This window comes from Gymnoscopelus microlampas (assembly GCF_963454915.1).
Source record: "Gymnoscopelus microlampas genome assembly, chromosome: 19".
NCBI lineage: Eukaryota > Metazoa > Chordata > Actinopteri > Myctophiformes > Myctophidae > Gymnoscopelus > Gymnoscopelus microlampas.
The window spans coordinates 3,917,736-3,940,247 of NC_139956.1; the positions used below are offsets into that span (position 1 = coordinate 3,917,736).

A 22,512-nucleotide genomic window follows, 5' to 3' on the forward strand; every position below is an offset into this window, starting at 1 on the left:
TTTTACACAGATCGGTACAGTTATAGGCAAAAACACAAATCGGCCTGTTATAGCGCCACCATGAGGCTGATTTAAAATGTTTCAAGTAGCATTTCTTCCTTGACGTAGTGGGGATGTGCGTGCAAAATTTCACGGAAATTGCATGCTGTGTTCATGATTTGAGACATTTTGTTCAAAACGGAGCACTCCTGCAAACTTTGGAAGGCAATTTTAGTCAATCAGGAAGGAATATGAAAAATCTGAAAGACCCGTTTCGTTTAATGACTACAGAGATACTGTGTACCGATTTGCGTGCTGTTTGGACAAAATCTGTAGGAGTACTGTCAAGAAATGTGTTTTCCACCAATCGGAGTCCTGGTGGCGCTATAACAGGCCCCTGTGAAAAATTTGGGGCAGAGGTTCTGCTCTGGTATCCAGGGAGTGTGTGTGCACAGTTTCGTTGCGAGCAAGCCAACGGTGCCGGAGATTAGCTGTACACAGACAGATCGAATGACGGACACACGGACGGACGGACGGACAGGGGGTAAAACATACTCTCTCGCCATGCCTTTCGGCCTGGCGGAGACAAAAATGTAGCACGTCTATGATTTGGCAACTTCCCTCTGAATGGCCTGTGCTATATGCACCCATTTCAGCACCATGGACAGCGAAGGAGGGTGAGAGTTGAGAGAAAATAGGCTGAAAATAGGCCTGTCACAATTATTACATAATCACAATTATTTGAGATAATCACAATTATCTTAGCGTGATCGTCATAATCGTTTCCATATTGAAAAATGTTTTCAAACATTTTCCAAAAATAGCAGAAATAGCAGATCAACAAGCTTACAACGCGTCTATTTCAGACTTTTTTTTTTTCAGACCACAATTTTTAGCGGTGCCAACCGCTCTATACGTGGCTTTGACTCTGTGTCTCTGTGTCCGTGTGTCCGTCTGTGTGTCCGTCTGTGTGTCCGTATGAGCCCGAGATGAGCACGGCAAAGAAGCAACACATACAAACACACGCACACACACACACACACGGACTTGGAGATTGCCTATGCCATCTCTCCTCTCATTTGCCACACGTGCCAACGGTTATCAAAGAGGGGTCCAGGGACCCCCAGGGACGTCCGCCCGTATGAGCACGGGATGAGCACGGGATTTTAAACAGCTACAACTCCAGTTTGCAGCATGCCACCAAGTCCAAATTTGGTATGTGGACTTAGACCACCAATACGGGCCGAGCATGAATTGCTCAAGCCCCGACCCCTCTGTCTTCCCATTGGCTGGCCTTTAAACAGCCATAACTCAAGTTCGCAGCATGCTACGGAGTACACATTTTGGATATGGACTAAAACCACCAATAGGGACAAACTGTAATTACTTAAGCCCCGCCCCCTATGTCTGCCCATTGGCTGGGCTTTAAACAGCCATTATTCCAGTTTGCAGCATGCTACCAAGTACAAATTTGGTAAGTGGACTCAGACCACCAATAGGGACGAACTGAAATGAGTGAAGCCCCGCCCCAAAGGCACCGCTTCCTTCACACAGGGTGTGATTTTTTATATGAAGCCTAAAAGGCAAACGTGGCAAAATGTTTCAATGTTCAATGCCAAAAACACAATTAAATCGTCAATCGCAATTATTTCTGTGACAATTAATCGTCAACTTCAATTTGTAATCGTGACTAGGGGTGGGACGATATACGATATTATCGTATATCGCGATAAAAAAAATACACGATAACTTTATCGCGGGGTCTGTAATTATCGCAAAAAAAAAAAAAAAAAGTTCGACCAAAAAAGATTGGTGTCCATTTGCTTTGCCAGGTTTCATATCCGGCCTAGCGAGAATCAAAGGAAACGGAAACAGCTGTGAGCATGCATATATATGTGTGTGTGGACTGCACAGGATACAGTTCCAAAGAAGGCGGGTGTAAAAGCCAGCGTCGAAGCGAGTGTAATATCAGCGTTGCAGCAAGTCAGTGCACTGACTGCACTCGCCTCGCTGTCCTTGTAGGCTACTAGTACGAAGGTGTCCGTAGCTGAGAAAGACTCGTGGACAATCTTTATTTTATGTTTTTTTTTTTTTTGACAAATAAATGAATGAAATGCCCAAAAAACTTCCACTCCCCAGTCCCCTCCCGCAAAGAAACCTCCGCTCCAGTGCGCACTGCACGGAGCTGGCTCTCAACCGGCTTCAGTCAAGCTGCTTCGTGCTGCTCATTAACAATAGCTGCTATGTGTGTGGCCGCCATCGGATTTTCATTTTGCGCCGCTGTCTTGTTAAACCCAGCTGGTTAAATATTCAACACTTTACCACGGTAAACGCTATGCTCATGTAATGTTCACTCAGTGGTGGCTTATCCAACGGGCTTGAGGTGCTGAAGCACGCAAAACTGCGAAATTTTAGAAGCAGGGCTCCGCAGCGCAGCTCCTGTTTAAGGTAATTGCCTTCACTTGCTGTGCTTCTGCGCAACAGGGCAGATCTCCGCCAGGCCAGGTGGCCCTACCCAGGCTCATGAAATTGATAGGCAGTCTACAGTAGCCAATTAGAATTAAAGCTGCTAAAACTGACTCATACACTAATACAGAACCATACAGTATATAGGCTAAATATTGTCTCTGACTCTCTGTCGGTTGGGGAAACTGTTCATTTTATTTAAAAAAAAATTCAAATGGTGAAAAAAAATCTACAAGCTATATTTATTAAAAATTAAGAAATACTATATTTTAAATGGTGAAAAATACAGAAAATAGGGGAAAATACATAAAATCTCTAATATGTGATTTTAATGTGACCCCTGCAGTCAGTGAAGTCCAGGGCTGAATGTGACACATATTGAGACAAATAGGCTATAACCCAATACATAATTTTATTAAATAAATGGGGGGTTATATTTTCCAGATAGTTACACTATTCTTGTACTATATTAAAATTAAATCATCCTTAAAGGTAGGGTAAGTGATTTTCTTTGGTTAAAATAAGTGTTAAATAGCTCTATATTCTGATAGTACTCATTGCTATAGAGTGTTTGTTCAGTATTAGGAGTCTCCTTGTCTCTCCACCTCTTTATTAAACAGAAAATGCATTTTCGTTTCAGTTTCAGTTTCATTTCCAATTTTATCCAACCAGGACAGAGAACTCAATCAGGATACAGATTAAACAAGTGACATGACACTAAGAAATGAGCAGACAAAATTGGAACTGGAACACTATACAAATTAAGCTTAAAAATTGGTACTTTCTTCTGATTGGCTGAGATTTTGACACCTACCGAAAAATGTATTTTCTGTTTATTAAAGAGCTGGAGAGACAGGGAGACTCCTGTTACTGAACAAACACTCTATAGCAATGATTACTATATGCAGCCTTTTTATTTTTTACAGAACAGTGCCAGTGTTCAGGACAAGTAGTTTGTTTCCAAAAAAGGTTCAAAGAAAGTATGAAATACAGTTTGCACTTGCATAGTTGCATTACAGTTGCACTATTGTTTGGTTGCACTGTAGCAGTCTCTTTGGGTGTTGCTAGACATGCAGCCTGGAAGAAAAATATTGTGTTTTATGTAAAGAGAAGAGACCTTATTGTGAATAATTGAAGTTGAGAGATTACTTGTGGTGTTATTAAAATGTATGTTTACATTGCCTTTCTCTACCTCCATGTGAGACAGTCTTGGATGTTTACAAATTGCCCTGTGTGACAAGACAATAAATATTCTTTAACAGAAATGACAGGTCATGTGATTTCACTATTTTTCTAGCATTTTCAGAATTTTGTAAGCAGCGCGCTAATATTGTGATATTTATCGCCACCAATATCGTGATAATATCGTAATCGTGATATTTTTGGCCACCATTATCGTGATATGACATTTTCTAAGCAGCGCGCTAATATCGTAATAATATCGTAATCGTGATGATATTTTTGGCCACCATTATCGTGATATGACATTTTCATATCGTCCCATCCCTAATCGTGACAGCCCTAGTTTCAGTTGAAATGGGTGAAACAAAGGCCACCTATGATTATTCAATAGAGTAATAAGTAGACCAACTAGCTTTTCAAATAGAAGTTGTGCAGATAACAGCATCGATACTGCAGCCGGTTGTTTAGAATTCCCATGTGAAGTCCTTCTCAAATGCCAATCGAGTTAGCTGGACTTTCCGCGGATGCAACAAGTTCTCATGTTGCCAGAGAAGCCCCCTATGTTTCAGTGCAATCAACACTGCTGCTATAGCTCTATAGAGCACAGGGGAATCATGCACTGAAGTACATTTTTGTCTGCGCCAGGCCGGAATGGCTGGGAGGCAGACATTATGGTTTCACCCCTCTCCTTCCGTACATCTATGTTGTCTGTAACCAGTTAATCTTGACAACCGCTGGACCATGTGAAAAACATGTGGAAACATAAGAGTCTGCACACTGGACTTCTATAGAAATACTCAGAACATATAAGGCCATCCATACTAACCTGATACAAGGACAACACCAAGGCACAACTAATAACAGTAATAATACAGGTATATGGTAAATAATGTTCAAATAATACAGAGATTCTAGATGCCACAGTGCTGATATCATTCAGTACTGATGACTGATGTCATACAGTGGCCTCATACAGTACTCTGATAATGGTACAATGAATACTCTTAGGACGGTAGTGCACTACAATGTCTAATTTAGGAGACATTGACAATCTCTATAGGTCAATCACAACGTGAGGTCAGAACTGTGATGTCACCACCCATATAAAAGAGAGAGTTCACTCTTTTTCTTTCCAGAGTGCTGTGATCAATCTAAGGACCTAATAGAATAATAAAGCAGATTTCTAACGACTCAAAATTGTGCAAACATGCAGATTTTTGTGAAAACCCTTACCGGCAAAACCATTACCCTGGAGGTTGAGCCAAGTGACAACATTGAGAATGTCAAGGCCAAAATACAGGATAAAGAAGGCATTCCCCCTGACCAGCAGAGACTGATCTTTGCTGGCAAACAACTGGAAGATGGACGCACCCTGTCTGACTACAACATCCAGAAAGAATCCACCCTCCACCTTGTGCTGCGTCTGAGGGGAGGAATGCAGATCTTCGTGAAGACGCTTACTGGAAAAACCATCACCCTGGAAGTTGAGCCAAGTGACAACATTGAGAATGTCAAGGCCAAAATCCAGGATAAGGAGGGCATTCCCCCTGACCAGCAGAGGCTGATTTTTGCTGGCAAACAGCTGGAAGATGGACGCACCCTGTCTGACTACAACATCCAGAAGGAGTCTACCCTCCACCTTGTGCTGCGTCTGAGGGGAGGGCAGTAGATGATTACATAACACTAAGGTTTGCTATTGTGATATTGGCTACATGGCTTAAAAATATTTAAAATATCAAAATGCCTCAAAGGTTTAAATAAATACACATGAAGTGTTACGAAGCCATCCTGATGGCGCCTCAGGACTAACCTGATAATCAAACAATTACTAAATTGGGGGATGAAACTAATTGCAAGTTTCATACAGTAAACTTGCAATATAAATATAAAATAAATGAATGAATACAATAAACAGCTGGGTAAGGAGATTTGACCTCCATGTGATTTGGAGGAGATTCCCATCGTAGTCCAAACCTCTCCCCAGGCTAACAGCAGTGGATGTTGGCTTTTTTTTCCCCTAAAAAACTAAAAGAACGGGCGGTTGGGGTGTCTCATTGATATAAGAACGCAACCATGATGACAAAGTGCCTCTGGTCGTCTTTGAACCGGTGTCAGCTGCAGGTAGGACTACAGTCTTATTTATGGTATATGTGTTGTTACTCTGTGACCCACCTAGATGCCCAACAAAACAAAAAGAATATCGCCTCTCAAAACCCAACCCTATACGTCCTCGTCGTGAGAGGTGGAAGCAGGTAATGCTGACTAACAGGGCTCTGGTCAAACTGCATATTATAGACTATTCGACTGTGCAGTGGATTCATGAAGATCACATGAACATTGACAAAATGAAAAGCTTACAACGCGTCGCAGCGCGACACGTTGTAAGCTTGTCGATCTGCTATTTTCTGCAGAAAACAGAAAAAGGACACTAGCAGAGAGCCCTGAGGGACCATATGGGGTCATGGCTAATCACTGCTTAACGTCACTTCAACAAGAGTGTGCAGAACTACACAGACACTACGTGGACACAATCAAGAGACAATAGGCTGAAAATAGGCCTGTCACAATTATTACATAAATATAATCACAATTATTACATATAATCACAATTATTTGAGATAATCACAATTATCTTAGCGTGATCGTCATAATCGTTTCCATATTGAAAAATGTTCATGCATTTTCAAACATTTTCCAAAAATAGCAGAAATAGCAGATCAACAATCTTACAACGCGTCTATTTCAGACTTTTTTTTATTTCAGACCAGAATTTTTCATATGAAGCCTAAAAGGCAAACGTGGCAAAATGTTTCAATGTTCAATGCCAAAAACACAATTAAATCGTCAATCGCAATTATTTCTGTGACAATTAATCGTCAACTTCAATTTGTAATCGTGATAGCCCTAGTTTCAGTTGAAATGGGATGTGAAACAACGATGGGAAAAATAACTTGGCATTGACATAAGTGATGAAGTGTGGTCAGACTCATGGGAAACACAATCAACGGTCAAACAGAAATCCAAACAAACTGGAAACCAGCTAGACTGCTGGAGGGAATGTGGAGATACTATGGTTGACCATGCACATATCTTTTGGTCTTGTCCTGCAATTCAACCTTTCTGGGAGGAGGTAGCAACACTTATCTCAGAGATTCTAGGTTTCAGTGTTAATACTACATTTGAATCTTTGTATCTTGGACAAACCCCGGATGGACTAAGTCAGAATGACTCTTACTTGTTTAAGATTCTACTTGCAGCAAGCAAAAAAGCTATTACAAAGAACTGGTTGCAGAAAAACTGCCCTACTATGGGACTATTCATCAGTACTGTGAGACAATTGCATCTCTTAGAGAAGATGACCTACTCTTTGAGGCTCCAAAAGGAGCTGGGTGAAAAAAGATGGGGGAAGTGGCTGGACTATTTGGATAGCGAGCCAGATCCTTGATGATGTTTGTATCCTCCCTGTGGTATATTGTATTTTGTATTTGATCTTCAATATTATCAACATGTCTCATGTCTTATTATTATTACTAGTACCAAATGTCCCATGACCTCTATTATTTTATTATTTATTTATTCCTGTTCTGTTTTTGTTTTTTACCTGTATGTTTTATTTCTACTGCTGTGTTTCTGTTGTTTTTTTTGTACTATTTGATTTTATGTATTGTTTGATAAAACTTCTGAAAATAAAGAGTTTAAAAAAATAAATAAATAAATGGGTGAAACAAAGGCCACCTATGATTATTCAATAGAGTAATAAGTAGACCAACTAGCTTTTCAAATAGAAGTTGTGCAGATAACAGCATCGATACTGCAGCCGGTTGTTTAGAATTCCCATGTGAAGTCCTTCTCAAATGCCAATCGAGTTAGCTGGACTTTCCGCGGATGCAACAAGTTCTCATGTTGCCAGAGAAGCCCCCTATGTTTCAGTGCAATCAACACTGTTGCTATAGCTCTATAGAGCACAGGGGAATCATGCACTGAAGTACATTTTTGTCTGCGCCAGGCCGGAATGGCTGGGAGGCAGACATTATGGTTTCACCCCTCTCCTTCCGTACATCTATGTTGTCTGTAACCAGTTAATCTTGACAACCGCTGGACCATGTGAAAAACATGTGGAAACATAAGAGTCTGCACACTGGACTTCTATAGAAATACTCAGAACATATAAGGCCATCCATACTAACCTGATACAAGGACAACACCAAGGCACAACTAATAACAGTAATAATACAGGTATATGGTAAATAATGTTCAAATAATACAGAGATTCCAGATGCCACAGTGCTGATATCATTCAGTACTGATGACTGATGTCATACAGTGGCCTCATACAGTACTCTGATAATGGTACAATGAATACTCTTAGGACGGTAGTGCACTACAATGTCTAATTTAGGAGACACTGACAATCTCTATAGGTCAATCACAACGTGAGGTCAGAACTGTGATGTCACCACCCATATAAAAGAGAGAGTTCACTCTTTTTCTTTCCAGAGTGCTGTGATCAATCTAAGGACCTAATAGAATAATAAAGCAGATTTCTAACGACTCAAAATTGTGCAAACATGCAGATTTTTGTGAAAACCCTTACCGGCAAAACCATTACCCTGGAGGTTGAGCCAAGTGACAACATTGAGAATGTCAAGGCCAAAATCCAGGATAAGGAGGGCATTCCCCCTGACCAGCAGAGGCTGATTTTTGCTGGCAAACAGCTGGAAGATGGACGCACCCTGTCTGACTACAACATCCAGAAGGAGTCTACCCTCCACCTTGTGCTGCGTCTGAGGGGAGGGCAGTAGATGATTACATAACACTAAGGTTTGCTATTGTGATATTGGCTACATGGCTTAAAAAGATTTAAAATATCAAAATGCCTCAAAGGTTTAAATAAATACACATGAAGTGTTACGAAGCCATCCTGATGGCGCCTCAGGACTAACCTGATAATCAAACAATTACTAAATTGGGGGATGAAACTAATTGGAAGTTTCATACAGTAAACTTGCAATATAAATATAAAATAAATGAATGAATACAATAAACAGCTGGGTAAGGAGATTTGACCTCCATGTGATTTGGAGGAGATTCCCATCGTAGTCCAAACCTCTCCCCAGGCTAACAGCAGTGGATGTTGGCTTTTTTTTCCCCTAAAAAACTAAAAGAACGGGCGGTTGGGGTGTCTCATTGATATAAGAACGCAACCATGATGACAAAGTGCCTCTGGTCGTCTTTGAACCGGTGTCAGCTGCAGGTAGGACTGCAGTCTTATTTATGGTATATGTGTTGTTACTCTGTGACCCACCTAGATGCCCAACAAAACAAAAAGAATATCGCCTCTCAAAACCCAACCCTGTACGTCCTCGTCGTGAGAGGTGGAAGCAGGTAATGCTGACTAACAGGGCTCTGGTCAAACTGCATATTATAGACTATTCGACTGTGCAGTGGATTCATGAAGATCACATGAACATTGACAAAATGATAACTACACAAATTGTTAATAAACAGACCAGTCACAGGAAGAAAACACCCAGGGGTGCAATTACACACACAAGAAAAGCTCCACATTGCTCAACCACTTAAACCCCAGCATCCGTGTTGAGGGGGAAGATTTTACTGAAAATAGCCGACCGACAAGTTGTAAGCTTGTCGATCTGCTATTTTCTGCAGAAAACAGAAAAAAGACACTAGCAGAGAGCCCTGAGGGACCATATGGGGTCATGGCTAATCACTGCTTAACGTCACTTCAACAAGAGTGTGCAGAACTACACAGACACTACGTGGACACAATCAAGTTATTTTAATGTATATACAAAACTAGAAAAAGTGCTCCTCGGAGCACAGGTCTCCGCCAGGGCAGGTAGGTTATTGTGGGGCAGCAATGTTCGGAATTGGGCAATCAGGATGTAATATGAAAAATCGGACGGAACCATCTTGACCACTTGACTATAGAGATAATGGGTACCGATTTGCATGATGTTTGGACACAATTTATAGGAGTAATATAAAAAAGAAAACTGTTACAAAAATTGGCCTCAAGGTGGCGCTATAATAGGGCAATGTTAAAATGGTGGCATTTGTTCCTCAACGTAGTGCGAATGTGCGAGCAAAGTTTCACTGCAATCGGACGATGCGTTCATGATTTGCGGCATTTTGTTCAAAACGGGCCACTCCTGCAAACTTTAGATGTAAATTTTAGTCAATCAGGATGGACTATGAAACATCTAACAGATCCTTCTTGATCACATGACATGAGATCATGTGTACCGATTTGCGTGAAATTTGGATAAAATCTGAAGGCTTACAATCAAAAAATGTGTTTTACATAAGTCGGCCTCCTGGTGGCGCTATAAAAGGCAGATGTGAAAAATTCAGGGCAAAGGTTTTTCCCTGGCCTCTAGAGAGTGTGCATACAGTACAAAGTTTTACACAGATCGGTACAGTTATAGGCAAAAACACAAATCGGCCTGTTATAGCGCCACCATGAGGCTGATTTAAAATGTTTCAAGTAGTATTTCTTCCTTGACGTAGTGGGGATGTGCGTGCACAATTTCACGGAAATTGCATGCTGTGTTCATGATTTGAGACATTTTGTTCAAAATGGAGCACTCCTGCAAACTTTGGAAGGCAATTTTAGTCAATCAGGAAGGAATATGAACAATCTGAAAGACCCGTTTCGTTTAATGACTACAGAGATACTGTGTACCGATTTGCGTGCTGTTTGGACAAAATCTGTAGGAGTACTGTCAAGAAATGTGTTTTCCACCAATCGGACTCCTGGTGGCGCTATAACAGGCCCCTGTGAAAAATTTGGGGCAGAGGTTCTGCTCTGGTATCCAGGGAGTGTGTGTGCACAGTTTCGTTGCGAGCAAGCCAACGGTGCCGGAGATTAGCTGTACACAGACAGATCGAATGACGGACACACGGACGGACGGACGGACGGACGGACAGGGGGTAAAACATACTCTCTCGCCATGCCTTTCGGCCTGGCGGAGACAACAACAGAAAGGAGTGTGTGGGACCTGGAAGACGGGTGAGGAGGGTGTGTCGGGGCCGGGGGCGGAGCCTCTGTCGGTCAGGATGTAGAGTTTGAGGCCGTGCGCCAGCGCCACGTCCGTGCTGCCGTAGAGGCCGTGCTCCACGCGCACCGGCCGGTTCGAGAACCGGCGCCGAGCCAGGTTCCACACCCGCACCGTCCCGCTACGCAGGGAGCGGCAGATGGCGTACCTGTACCAGTAGGGGGAGACAGAGAGCCTGAGATGAACAAAACAACACTCATGTTTTTTTTGTTTTTTTTTCACCCATTAGGGGGAGGAGCCACAAATGCTACATTGGTCACTGTGTAGCAGTGGTGAAAAAAAGTACTGTACATTTCTATTACTTAAGTAAAAGTATCAATACTGCAATGTAGAAATACTCTTTTACGAGTGAAAGTCCGGAATTCAAAAGTATTGGTATCAAAATGTACTTAAAAGTACCAAAAGTAGAAAGACTCATTGTGCAGAATGTCCCATTGTCCCGTTTTCAAAATATATAAAATGTATAAAGATCATTTGAAAATAGCAGATCTACAAGCTCACAATTGCGACACCTTGTGAGCTTGTAGATCGGCTATTTTCAAATGGACGAAATGTATATAGGGCTGAAGTGGTTAATGTATGTTTTGTAATAATAATAAAAATATGCAAAGTAACTAAAGTTTTCAAAAAATTGCAGTGGAGTAAAAAGTACAATATTTGTCTCTGAGATGTAATGGAGTAGAAGTAAAAGTATCGAAAATTGGAAATACTCCAGTAAAGTAAAAATAAACAGTGGGTACATATAGTGTTTTGATTGATTGATTGAATATTTTATTAGACAGAAATGTAAAACAGCACGAGTCGAGTAAAGTCAAACACTTTGTCTAAAAGGATAACACCAAAAAAGGCCTTGCGGACTTGTTTCCATTGGGGTCCTTGGTATTCAATTCATCAACATATAAAATAGCACCAAACATTCAATACCATCACAATACAAAACACTATTTGTACAGAGTAGAGGGTTGGGGGGGTCACCTCTCTAAGGGAGAAGTGATAACTACCTCTCCCTTTGGCTTCCTGCAAGGTGAATTTTCAGGGCTGTTCTAAAGGAAGCCAGTGAATCACATGTTTTAAGGGATGGGGTCAGTGTGTTGGTACCGTGGCTCCGTTCCCATGGGGATGACCTCTGCCGTGCCGTCGCTCTTGGTCTTGTGGACGTTGTAGGTGAGGCTCTGGTCAGTGATCCTGGAGGACAGGTCCCACAGACGCAGGTAACTCTCTGATTCACACATCCCTACGCAGTACCGCAGGTCAACACACACACCTGGACATGGGAGGGAGGGAATGGATGGATGAATGGATGGATGAATGGATGGATGGATTCCATATAAAAGTCTGTACGGGTACTGCATATATGACACCAATACATAAATGTATACATAATTCATGGTATGATGGCATCGCGGACGGAAAATAGCTGATCTATTAAGCTCACAATGTAGCACATCACAAACTTGTAGATTGGCTATTTTCCTTACTATTTTTGAAAGTCATTTTAAAGAAACACGATGCGACGTGTTGCTATTTTCACTATTTTTTTCACATTTATGGAATTTATTTCTTTATTTCTTTATTTTTTCCTGAAATTCTTTTGAAAAACGTTTTGGATTGAAAAAAATATGCTTTTTTTGGGTGAGAATTTTGGTGAAAATCTTTTGAAATAATGATAATTAAAAAAATCACACCCAGTGTGATTTTTTGCCTTTGATGTGCCTTTGATGAGTTCATTATGCGGATGTGTTGCACTCCTGTTTGTGTTTAATTAGTGGAACTGGTTGCATCTTTTTGTTCGCAATCAGCTGCAGCTGTTGAGGGCAGACACAAACATGTTGAGGCCGTCCGCAAACACACGGACGGACAGACACACACACACGGTCAAATGTAGGAGTGGTTGGAACGTTGGCACCACTCAAAAATGTAGCAAAAAAAGGTACATCTATACCCATAAAAATGGGTCTGCGACACTGGTCTAACAATACTGACCTTGGGTCAGAATCCCAGGGAAGCGGGCGATGTGCTTGTGGTCCTCGGTCTCCAGGTTCCAGGTGACCACGGTGGTGACGGCGGTGCGGGGGGAGGGGCAGAAGGCCACGGCGTGCGTCCCCTCCCGGTTGACGGACACCTGGGAGATGTGGTCCTGACTGCAGCCCAGGATGGAGCGCTGGTACAGGAAGGAGGAGGAGCTGAACAGCTCCATGTGGATGATCTCACTGTCACTCTTGTACGGGTACCTGGAGGCAGGGACGCAGAGAGGGGGGGGGGGGGTTTGAACATACTCAGTTATCAGGGACTCAGGGATATCCCCCTCCCACTTTTGGGGTGAAGAAAAAAGTAAAAGAAAAACACTCCGACATCTGCACTTCATGGAGTACATTTTTTGTACCGAATTAAAGGTAGGGTAAGTGATTTGCTTTGGTTAAAATAAGTGTTAAATAGCTCTATATTCTGATAGTACTCATTGCAATAGAGTGTTTGTTCAGTAACAGGAGTCTCCTTGTCTCTCCACCTCTTTATTAAACATTGAATGCATTTTCGTTTCAGTTTCAGTTTCATTTCCAATTTTATCCAACCAGGACAGAGAACTCAGTCAGGATATAGATTAAACAAGTGAAATTGGAAGTGATGACACTAAGAAATGAGCAGGCAAAATTGGAACTGGAACACTATATAAATTAAGCTTAAAAATGGGTACTTTCTCCTGATTGGCTGAGATTTTGACACCTATACCGAAAAATGTATTTTCTGTTTATTAAAGAACTGGAGAGACAGGGAGACTCCTGTTACTGAACAAACACTCTATAGCAATGATTACTATCAGAATATAGTATTTTAACCTTTTAACAAAATACTTTTTGTTTTAATCACTTACCTTACCTGTAACCAAATTATTGTACTTTTACTCCACTACAATTATTTGAAAATTTTAGTTACTAGTTACCTTGTTGATTTTGAGTTTTGTTTTTAAACTTTTATTTTTTTGAAAACATACATGAACCACTTCAGGCCTTGTGAGCTTGTATTTATATAAGAGCTTGTATTTAAGTAAAACGAATAATTAAATCACTTTCTAATTGTGTGGGACAGTGGCTGTATAGGATGTACGGTGTGTCTGAGTACAGTTACTGTACCTGCAGAAGATCATCAGGTATTCTGCAGTCATCTCCACCGCCTGGATGGAGGCTGATGCATGCTGGGTATTCAACACACACAACACTGTACCCGACCGCGCACTGAACACTGCTGCCTGACCTCCTGACCTGAGAGAGAGACACGAGACACAGAGAGAGAGAGAGAGAGAGAGAGAGAGAGAGAGAGAGAGAGAGAGAGAGAGAGAGAGAGAGAGAGAGAGAGAGAGAGAGAGAGAGAGAGAGAGAGAGAGAGAGAGAGAGGCAAACAGACAGATTAAGGTTTTCTTGAGGTTGTGCATTATTAAACTCTTAATTAGGCCCTCCAAATATTATCCAGTATAAACTAAAATGATGCTTCAATAGACAGTACATCAGACACATGCTAAGTGACACATTTTAAATAGAGTAAACTCTCACTCATCTCCTGGTTATTCTGGCATAGGTGAACATTCAGACAGGTTTTATAAGTGCTTAATTAAAACAATCAATCATTAATGATCGGACTTTGTGATCGTGTAATTTAGCCAATCCATGATCCGACTCATTTGCATTGCAAATTGCCCAATTTCTATCGGTGGCGGATCAATTGAAGCACCCCTAATCATTTGATTTGGTCAACAACAGCTTAAATATCCTCTCCAAATAGTGTGAACAAAAACTAAACTGTCCACATGCAAACCACCATGAGCTTCCACGACTGTCCCGCTGTCTATTCTTCACTCTAGCCGCAGAGGACACTAATTCTTTACCCTGCCACCTCAAATGACCCCGTCTGATGATGATTGGCTCTCGTCACTCAACTGTGAAGGTGTTGGGTTCCTCCCCCGCATGACTGTGACGGAGGCTGCATGACTGTTTTTTAACCCATTAAGACCGGGAACACATCCGTGGAATTTTAAGATTTCTTTGAGCTATTCAAAAAATAGCAGATGCTATTTTGCTATTGCTAATTTTGTAGAAACATTTTGCAAATGTTTGAAAATATATATATGTTTTGAAGCGAACATTTTTAACCCTGATCTGCGTTTCTGGGGGGTCCCTGGAACAACATATTTTGAGATGGGGGTCCGTGACCAAACACCTATCATTTTGGGTGGTCCTTGACATGAAAAAGTTGGAGCACCACTGATATGGCAACATACTGTTAGGATTTAGAAAACATTTTTAGATATGTATTTGGCCGTGGACCCCCATCTCAAAATGTTTTGTTCCAGGGACCCTGGAAGATTTGAGTTAAAAATGTTCGCTTAAAAAATATATATAATATAATATCTAAAAAAATGTAAGCAAACATTTTTAACTCAAATCTTTGCGTGAAAATGTGTTCAAATATTTGCAATTTTTTTATTTTTTTTTATTTTTAAATAGCAGATATACAAGCTCATAGCGCCACACTCGGTGCCGCGCTATGAGCTTGTATATCTGCTATTTTTTTGAATAGCCAAATAAATCTTAAAATGACACAGATGCATTCCCGGATTATATGGGTTAATCACGTTCCATGATTAAGATTAAACACCTTGTGGAAAAACCCTCATTAATATCGTGTCAGCTGATGTGTCAAAAACATCTTCCAGCCAGGGTGTAAATAAACTGCGTGCCGGGTTACACTAACATCCGAGAAGACGACGGCCTTTAATAATTGATAGTGATCAATAATTCAGAGGTGCATGTTTCTTTAAACCCCTGATGGTGAAATCAGTCTAGGTGTTACTATGGCGGCCTGATTTGACACCTTGTTAACAAAGGGTACAGGAGGTGTTATTTAAGGACGAGCTCTGATGAGGGACAGGACGCCTGTGACAGTACAGCGAACCGCAAGGCAGTGGTGGAAAAAAAAGGACTCAAATGTTTTACTTAAAGGGATATTTCACTTAAAAAAATAAAATGTGGTCGTTTTGTCGTCTACTCAGGCTTTTAAGTTGCTTAATTCTCCCGACAGCTTTTAAGCTGCTTAATTCAGTATCAGACACATCCCTTCCTATGCAAACCCATTGTAACTTCAAACTCCATTTTAACCATGTTAGATTCATTGAAAACACCCGTTCTTCGTTCTGGTGACTGATTTCGTCCTTCTAATACGTGAGGAGACGTGTTTTTTCAAATACTTTTTTCATTATTTAAAAAAAAAGAAAAAAAGAATTGCATTTAATTTGTTTTCTCTTTCAAAAAATGTTTTAAATAAGTGAAAAAAGTAATTGAAAAAAACACGGTCTCCTCACGTATTAGAAGGACAATGTCAGTCACCAGAACCAAGGACGGATGTTTTCGATGAATTTGACATGATTAAAATGATATTTGATATTCATTTAATCAGACACGCTCCCTTCCTATATAAATCCATTGTAACTTCAACCTCCATGTTTACCATGTTAGATTCATTGAAAACACCCGTCCTTGGTTCTGGTGACTGACATTCTTCTTCTAATGCGTGAGGGGGCCGTGCTTTTTCAATTAAATGTTTCATTTATTTGTAATATTTTTTGGGGAAAATGAAAAGAAATTGCATCACCTCGGGGGCAGAAAACAGCACCGGTCACGTGGTTCATGTAAACTCGAAATACGTAGTGACAAACGCTCATAGACTTCAGTGCATTCCTTAAACTTCCGGTCCAGGGCTTTGTCACTTTTCGCCAATAGAAGGCTCTGTAGAAGACTCGCCCGATGAAGTGAACCGTCCGAGCGATGTCAGTACTATGACATCATAATGATGACATCAGGGTACCTCCATATATGGGCATAAACGGGACACAGGCTGACAGACAGACACACCCATACAGTCATGAAGTCGTTCGTTTTAAAAGCCCCAACTAGCAAGTTCAGCGTCAAGTCAAGAATGTGCGATGCAATAGTACTTTCTTAGAAAAGAAACCTTAAATATAGGTGTCACTATAATATTATATTTGTTTTATACATTCATTTTTAACAAAACAATGTGTGATTTGATATCATCTCTGACCAAAGACGGCTGGCACCTCAGTGATGAGGGCATAGCACAGCTGAAAGGTGAGGCAGAAAACGCATCTCACGGTGACATCGTCCGTATGGCGCTCAACAGCGACCTCAGGCCCATCGGCAGACAAACCCTCCCGCCGGAGATCAACAGCGGCCGGGTGGAGAAGCTGGAAGGACCGTGCGTCCTCCAGGTGCAGAAGGTCAGGAACATCTCGGCCCCCAAGGAGCACCAGGAGGCCCAGGCGGCTCCCCGGATGCTGCGGCTGCAGATGACCGACGGGCACACAGCCTGCGTGGGCCTGGAGGTCAAACCCTTGCCCGGGGTCGGCCTGAACACCCCGCCCGGGACCAAGGTGAAGCTCCTCGGCACGGTCCGGGTCCGAAACGGTCTCCTGCTCCTGGACGAGTCCAACGTCTCGGTCCTGGGCGGAGCGGTCGACCACCTGACGGAGAAGTGGGAGCAGCAGAGGAGCCTGGTCAAACAGCGCGGCAGGAGGAACGTCGGCGCCGACGGCGGACCTCCTCTCTTCGTGCCGTTTGGACAGAGATGCGCGAGGAGGGACGACGAGGTCGACGGCGGGGAGCTGGACCAGAGGAAGACGCTGCAGAGCACCTGCGTGGCCAAGACGACGGCCGAAGACAGCGGCGAGTTCGAGAAGCAGCGGGTGGCCGCCATCGCCGAGGTGGTGGCCAAGGCCAAAGAGGCTCCTCGGAGCTTCGGCGGCGGAGCGAGCGCGGGCGCTAATCTGAGCTGCAGCGGCGCTGCGGGGTCCTCGTCGTCCTCCTCCTACCGCGGCGGCAGGCGTGACTCGTTCAAGTCTCGCCGACGGGAGGAAAGGGCGGAGAGGTGGACTGAAAGCAGCGGAAAAGACGGGAATTGTCGCGACGTGCCGGACGAGCAGGCTCTGATAGATAAAATCGTGGAGATGGGGTTTGACGGAGAGGACGCTCGCCGGGCCTTATTGGAGAACAACAACAACCTAGACGTGGCTCTCAATGTGCTGACCGGAGCCACCAGCAGACCCTGTCCCAACCCCGAGATCGAGTCCTACAGACCCCCAACCAACCCCGAGATCGAGTCCTACAGACCCCCACCCAGAGCAGCAAGAGGCAGAGGTAGAGGACGAGGAAGAGGAAGGTCCAGGATCGAGGACGAGGAGGTGGGAGGAAGGCCCTCTGGTACGAACACTCTCTTTGACTTCCTGGAGACCAAGATGGGAACGTTCTCCATCGACGAGCCAGAGAGCCAGTCGACGGCGCCTCAGAGACAACACCACCACCACCAGGACGGTAAGACGCCGCCTCAGAGACAACACCACCACCACCAGGACGGTAGGACGCAGCCTCAGAGACAACACCACCACCACCAGGACGGTAGGACGCCGCCTCAGAGACAACACCACCACCACCAGGACGGTAGGACGCCGCCTCAGAGACAACACCACCACCACCAGGACGGTAGGACGCCGCCTCAGAGACAACACCACCACCACCAGGACGGTAGGACGGCTTTCTCCCACTCAGACTCCTCCCAGTCTCACACCAAGTTCTTTCACGACGACAACAGACAGCAAAGGAGCGACAGACCGCCACCACACTTCTTCCACAGGGACAGTGACTATCCCAAACCAGGCCAGGAAGAGCCTAGTTGTACCTCTACCTCTGCACCCCCACACGCCTCCTCTGCACCCCCACACTCCTCCTCCTCAGGCCCAGGTCAGCGTTGGAAGGGCCAGGGGAAGGAGAGGAGGTCACATGGTGGCAGTGGTGAAAAGTAACTAAGTACATTTATACAATATATTCACTTGTTTCCTAGGCTTTTCACTTCCTGTGTGTGTTCCACTTCCTGTCGATTTGATCCAATGAAATCCAATGAAAAGGAAGGAAGTGGAAAACACACAGCCTAGGAAACAGGTGAATACTGTACTCAAATACAACAAGAGGTACTTTTACTGTACTTGAGATTTTCCATTTGTGATACACTATACTTCTACGGAAAGAGCGTACTTTTATACTCCACTACAGTTATTTGACAGCTTTAATTGTAGGTAGTTTGTTCTGTGGATTTAGATTATACTGTATTAATACAAAACATGCCTTAACCACACTAGTAACCCACCAAAAAGGTGTCGCTCACGTGCTTTATTGTGTCTGCAGGTTTGCGCACGACTGTTCTCTCCAAACCTGGCCACCGCAGGACGTCTGGTCAATGCATTTCAGTGAGTGCACAGGAAAACTTTCTTTGCCGCCCGAGCGGAGAAAAAAGATCGCGCTGCTGGAGTGCCTGCGTGTGGCCAGTGAGCACGGCTTCATTCATGAATTTCATGCCTGAGGTTCCGATTTTGCAAAATGTCTTCTAAATCCTAACGGTTTTCTGAAAAACGTATGTTTCTATATCAGTGATTTTCAAACTTGTTCATGTCAAGGACCCCCAAAATGATATGTATTTGGCCGCGGACCCCCATCTCAAAATATTTTGTTCAGGGACCCCCCAGAAGCAAATATTTGAGTTACAAATGTTCGCTTTAAAAACATATCTATTAAAAGATTTGCGCACATTTTCACTATTTTTCAAAAATAGCAGATCTAGATCTGCTATTTTTGAATAGCCAAAGTGTAAAAATAATGCTTTTTAGCTCAAATCTAAAAAGTGACACAGATGTGTTCCAGGTCTTAATGGGTTAACATGTTGAGGAAGAAAATCATCTCTAACCTGTAAGCAAAGAGGATGTGGTCTTTGAGATCTAACCTGTAAGCAAAGAGGATGTGGTCTTTGAGATCTAACCTGTAAGCAAAGAGGATGTGGTCTTTGAGATCTAACCTGTAAGCAAAGAGGATGTGGTCTTTGAGATCTAACCTGTAAGCAAAGAGGATGTGGTATTTGAGATCTAACCTGTAAGCAAAGAGGATGTGGTCTTTGAGATCTAACCTGTAAGCAAAGAGGACATATAGTCTTTGAGATCTAACCTGTAAGCAAAGAGGACATGGTCTTTGAGATCTAACCTGTAAGCAAAGAGGACATGGTCTTTGAGATCTAACCTGTAAACAAAGAGGACATATAGTCTTTGAGATCTAACCTGTAAGCAAAGAGGACGTGGTCTTTGAGATCTAACCTGTAAGCAACGAGGACATATAGTCTTTGAGATCTTACCTGTAAGCAACGAGGACATATAGTCTTTGAGATCTAACCTGTAAGCAAAGCAGGATGTGGTCTTTGAGATCTAACCTGTAAGCAAAGAGGACATATAGTCTTTGAGATCTAACCTGTAAGCAAAGAGGACGTGGTCTTTGAGATCGAACCTGTAAGCAAAGAGGACATGGTCTTTGAGATCTAACCTGTAAACAAAGAGGACATATAGTCTTTGAGATCTAACCTGTAAGCAAAGAGGACATGGTCTTTGAGATCTAACCTGTAAGCAACGAGGACATATAGTCTTTGAGATCTAACCTGTAAGCAACGAGGACATATAGTCTTTGAGATCTAACCTGTAAGCAAAGCAGGATGTGGTCTTTGAGATCTAACCTGTAAGCAAAGAGGACATATAGTCTTTGAGATCTAACCTGTAAGCAAAGAGGACGTGGTCTTTGAGATCTAACCTGTAAGCAAAGAGGACATGGTCTTTGAGATCTAACCTGTAAACAAAGAGGACATATAGTCTTTGAGATCTAACCTGTAAGCAAAGAGGACGTGGTCTTTGAGATCTAACCTGTAAGCAAAGAGGACGTGGTCTTTGAGATCTAACCTGTAAGCAAAGAGGACGTAGTCTTTGAGATCTAACCTGTAAGCAAAGAGGACGTGGTCTTTGAGATCTAACCTGTAAGCAAAGAGGACATGGTCTTTGAGATCTAACCTGTAAGCAAAGAGGACGTAGTCTTTGACACAGTTGTTGTGTGACAGCAGGACGGAGCGGTCTCGGTGGACGGCCGGCCCCTCCAGAGACACGTGGACACAGGACAGCACAGAGCACAAGTCACACAGGTCCAACACCTGGAGGACACATAGGATTCATATGTTTCATTCATATTCATACGATCTATAGCAGGGGTCTTCAACAGGGGGACCAGGACCCCTAGGGGTTCCTAATATTTACTACAGAGGGTCCGCCAAAATATTTCTGTGATTCCATTTGTGATTGCCCCTAATACATGATCATCAGGTATTATGGTTATACTAGGAGGAGGATTTTTTTCAAAAAAGTGTACAGAAATTGTTAAAATTATGTTTTTATGTGGACACGCCTCCAGTTCATTAAGTATACCTGGTTCTCACCTTAGCACCTCCTCCACCACCTAAGCACCACCCACCCCCCTCCTCCTCATGCCCACACCTGTTGTGTTATGATAATGAGGGGGAGGGTATGTTTTTACTATGTCACTAAAGGACTGTTTTTCTATTGGCACGTTTGACCCTCAAGGTTTCAGCCTCCAGGTAAAAATTCAAAATAGTCAGAGAAGTGGAACATATGCCGAAAATAGCCGATCTACAAGCTCATAGGATCTTGTAGATCGGCTATTTTCTGAGAGTTGCTGTAGAGGGAAAAAGAGCAGACCAAGTACAGAGCCAACGGTCAAGTTTACTAAATATTGAGGGTTTAAAAGGTTAACTGTCTGAAAATACACGTTAGCATGAAGCCAACTATCTATGATGAAATCTATGAAAAATAAGTAGGGGGTCCCTGCTTCATATCTCTCTCAGCTAAGGGGTCCTTGGCCTGAGAAACGTTGAAGACCCCTGATCTATAGCTGTGGTACTCAGTGGTTGAGCGTGTGATATTTGCGTAAACTGTTTATGTTGTCAGTTTCTTCTGTTTGCTGTGTCGGTGTGTCTGTTGGTCGGATGTCAATTGTTTCATGGACCACAATGGAAACAGGCTTCGGCTTTTTTTGTGACTTGATCCATGTTGGCGCTCTTAAGGGTGCATTGATTTGCTTTTAATTGATGCCAATAAAATATTCTATTACTAACCATTTTCATATCAAGGAATGAATATGTCTTTGTGTATTTGGCCACGGATACCCATTTGAAATGGTTGTGTACCAGGGACCCTCATAAAAGATTTGAGATGTTAAACGTTTAGATTTTCCAAACATTTTCGAGTATAGAATAGGGTTAGATGATGCTAAATTACAAGATAACATGGTTGTGGCTCTTTCGGAGCGGGAACTTTGGGGGGTGGGAGGGGTAACATATGCTGTTTGTGTATGCTTTTGTCTTATTGACCTGTATGTGAATTGGAAAATACCAATAATGAAACCTTGAACAAAGTTGCAAAATTGACGGCATTCATTGACTGCATTCAAAAAGGACCCTCTTTCTTTCTGTGTTATTGTATTGCATACCAAATTAAACTAAATCAGATGCTTGGTGGAAACAACTCAAGATTCACCATATCAATCTGAGTAGCCATGAACATTTTGTAGGATAACTCAAAGGTGTAGCTCTAATAACCAGACTCATAAGCCAACGGTACCTTGACTCGATGGCTCCCGTCATAGAAGGCCACCAGCAGCTGACCCTCACAGGCCGTGGTCACTATGGGGACGTCCATAGAGTCACTCTCTGAGTAGATGACCTGTCCAGACCCCACCTCTCTGACCTGGAACACAACAACAGCACCCTATCAACAATCTGCAGCAATGTTAGGGGTGCAACAATTCATTGTACTAATCGATTTAATCAATATTAAACAAATTGTTATTGAGAATACAATTAAATAATCGGT

At 42.7% G+C, this 22,512-nt stretch overlaps 1 protein-coding gene across 1 annotated transcript; it reads left to right on the plus strand.

The window, feature by feature from the left end:
* Nucleotides 1-16,767: 16,767 nt before the first annotated feature.
* Nucleotides 16,768-18,567, plus strand: LOC311035060 (tudor domain-containing protein 3-like; the record flags this gene model as incomplete). Its single annotated transcript, XM_084043140.1, has 1 exon — nt 16,768-18,567. The coding sequence occupies one exon, from the start codon at nt 16,768-16,770 to the stop codon at nt 18,565-18,567; it is 1,800 nt and encodes a 599-aa protein (XP_083899266.1).
* Nucleotides 18,568-22,512: the final 3,945 nt, after the last annotated feature.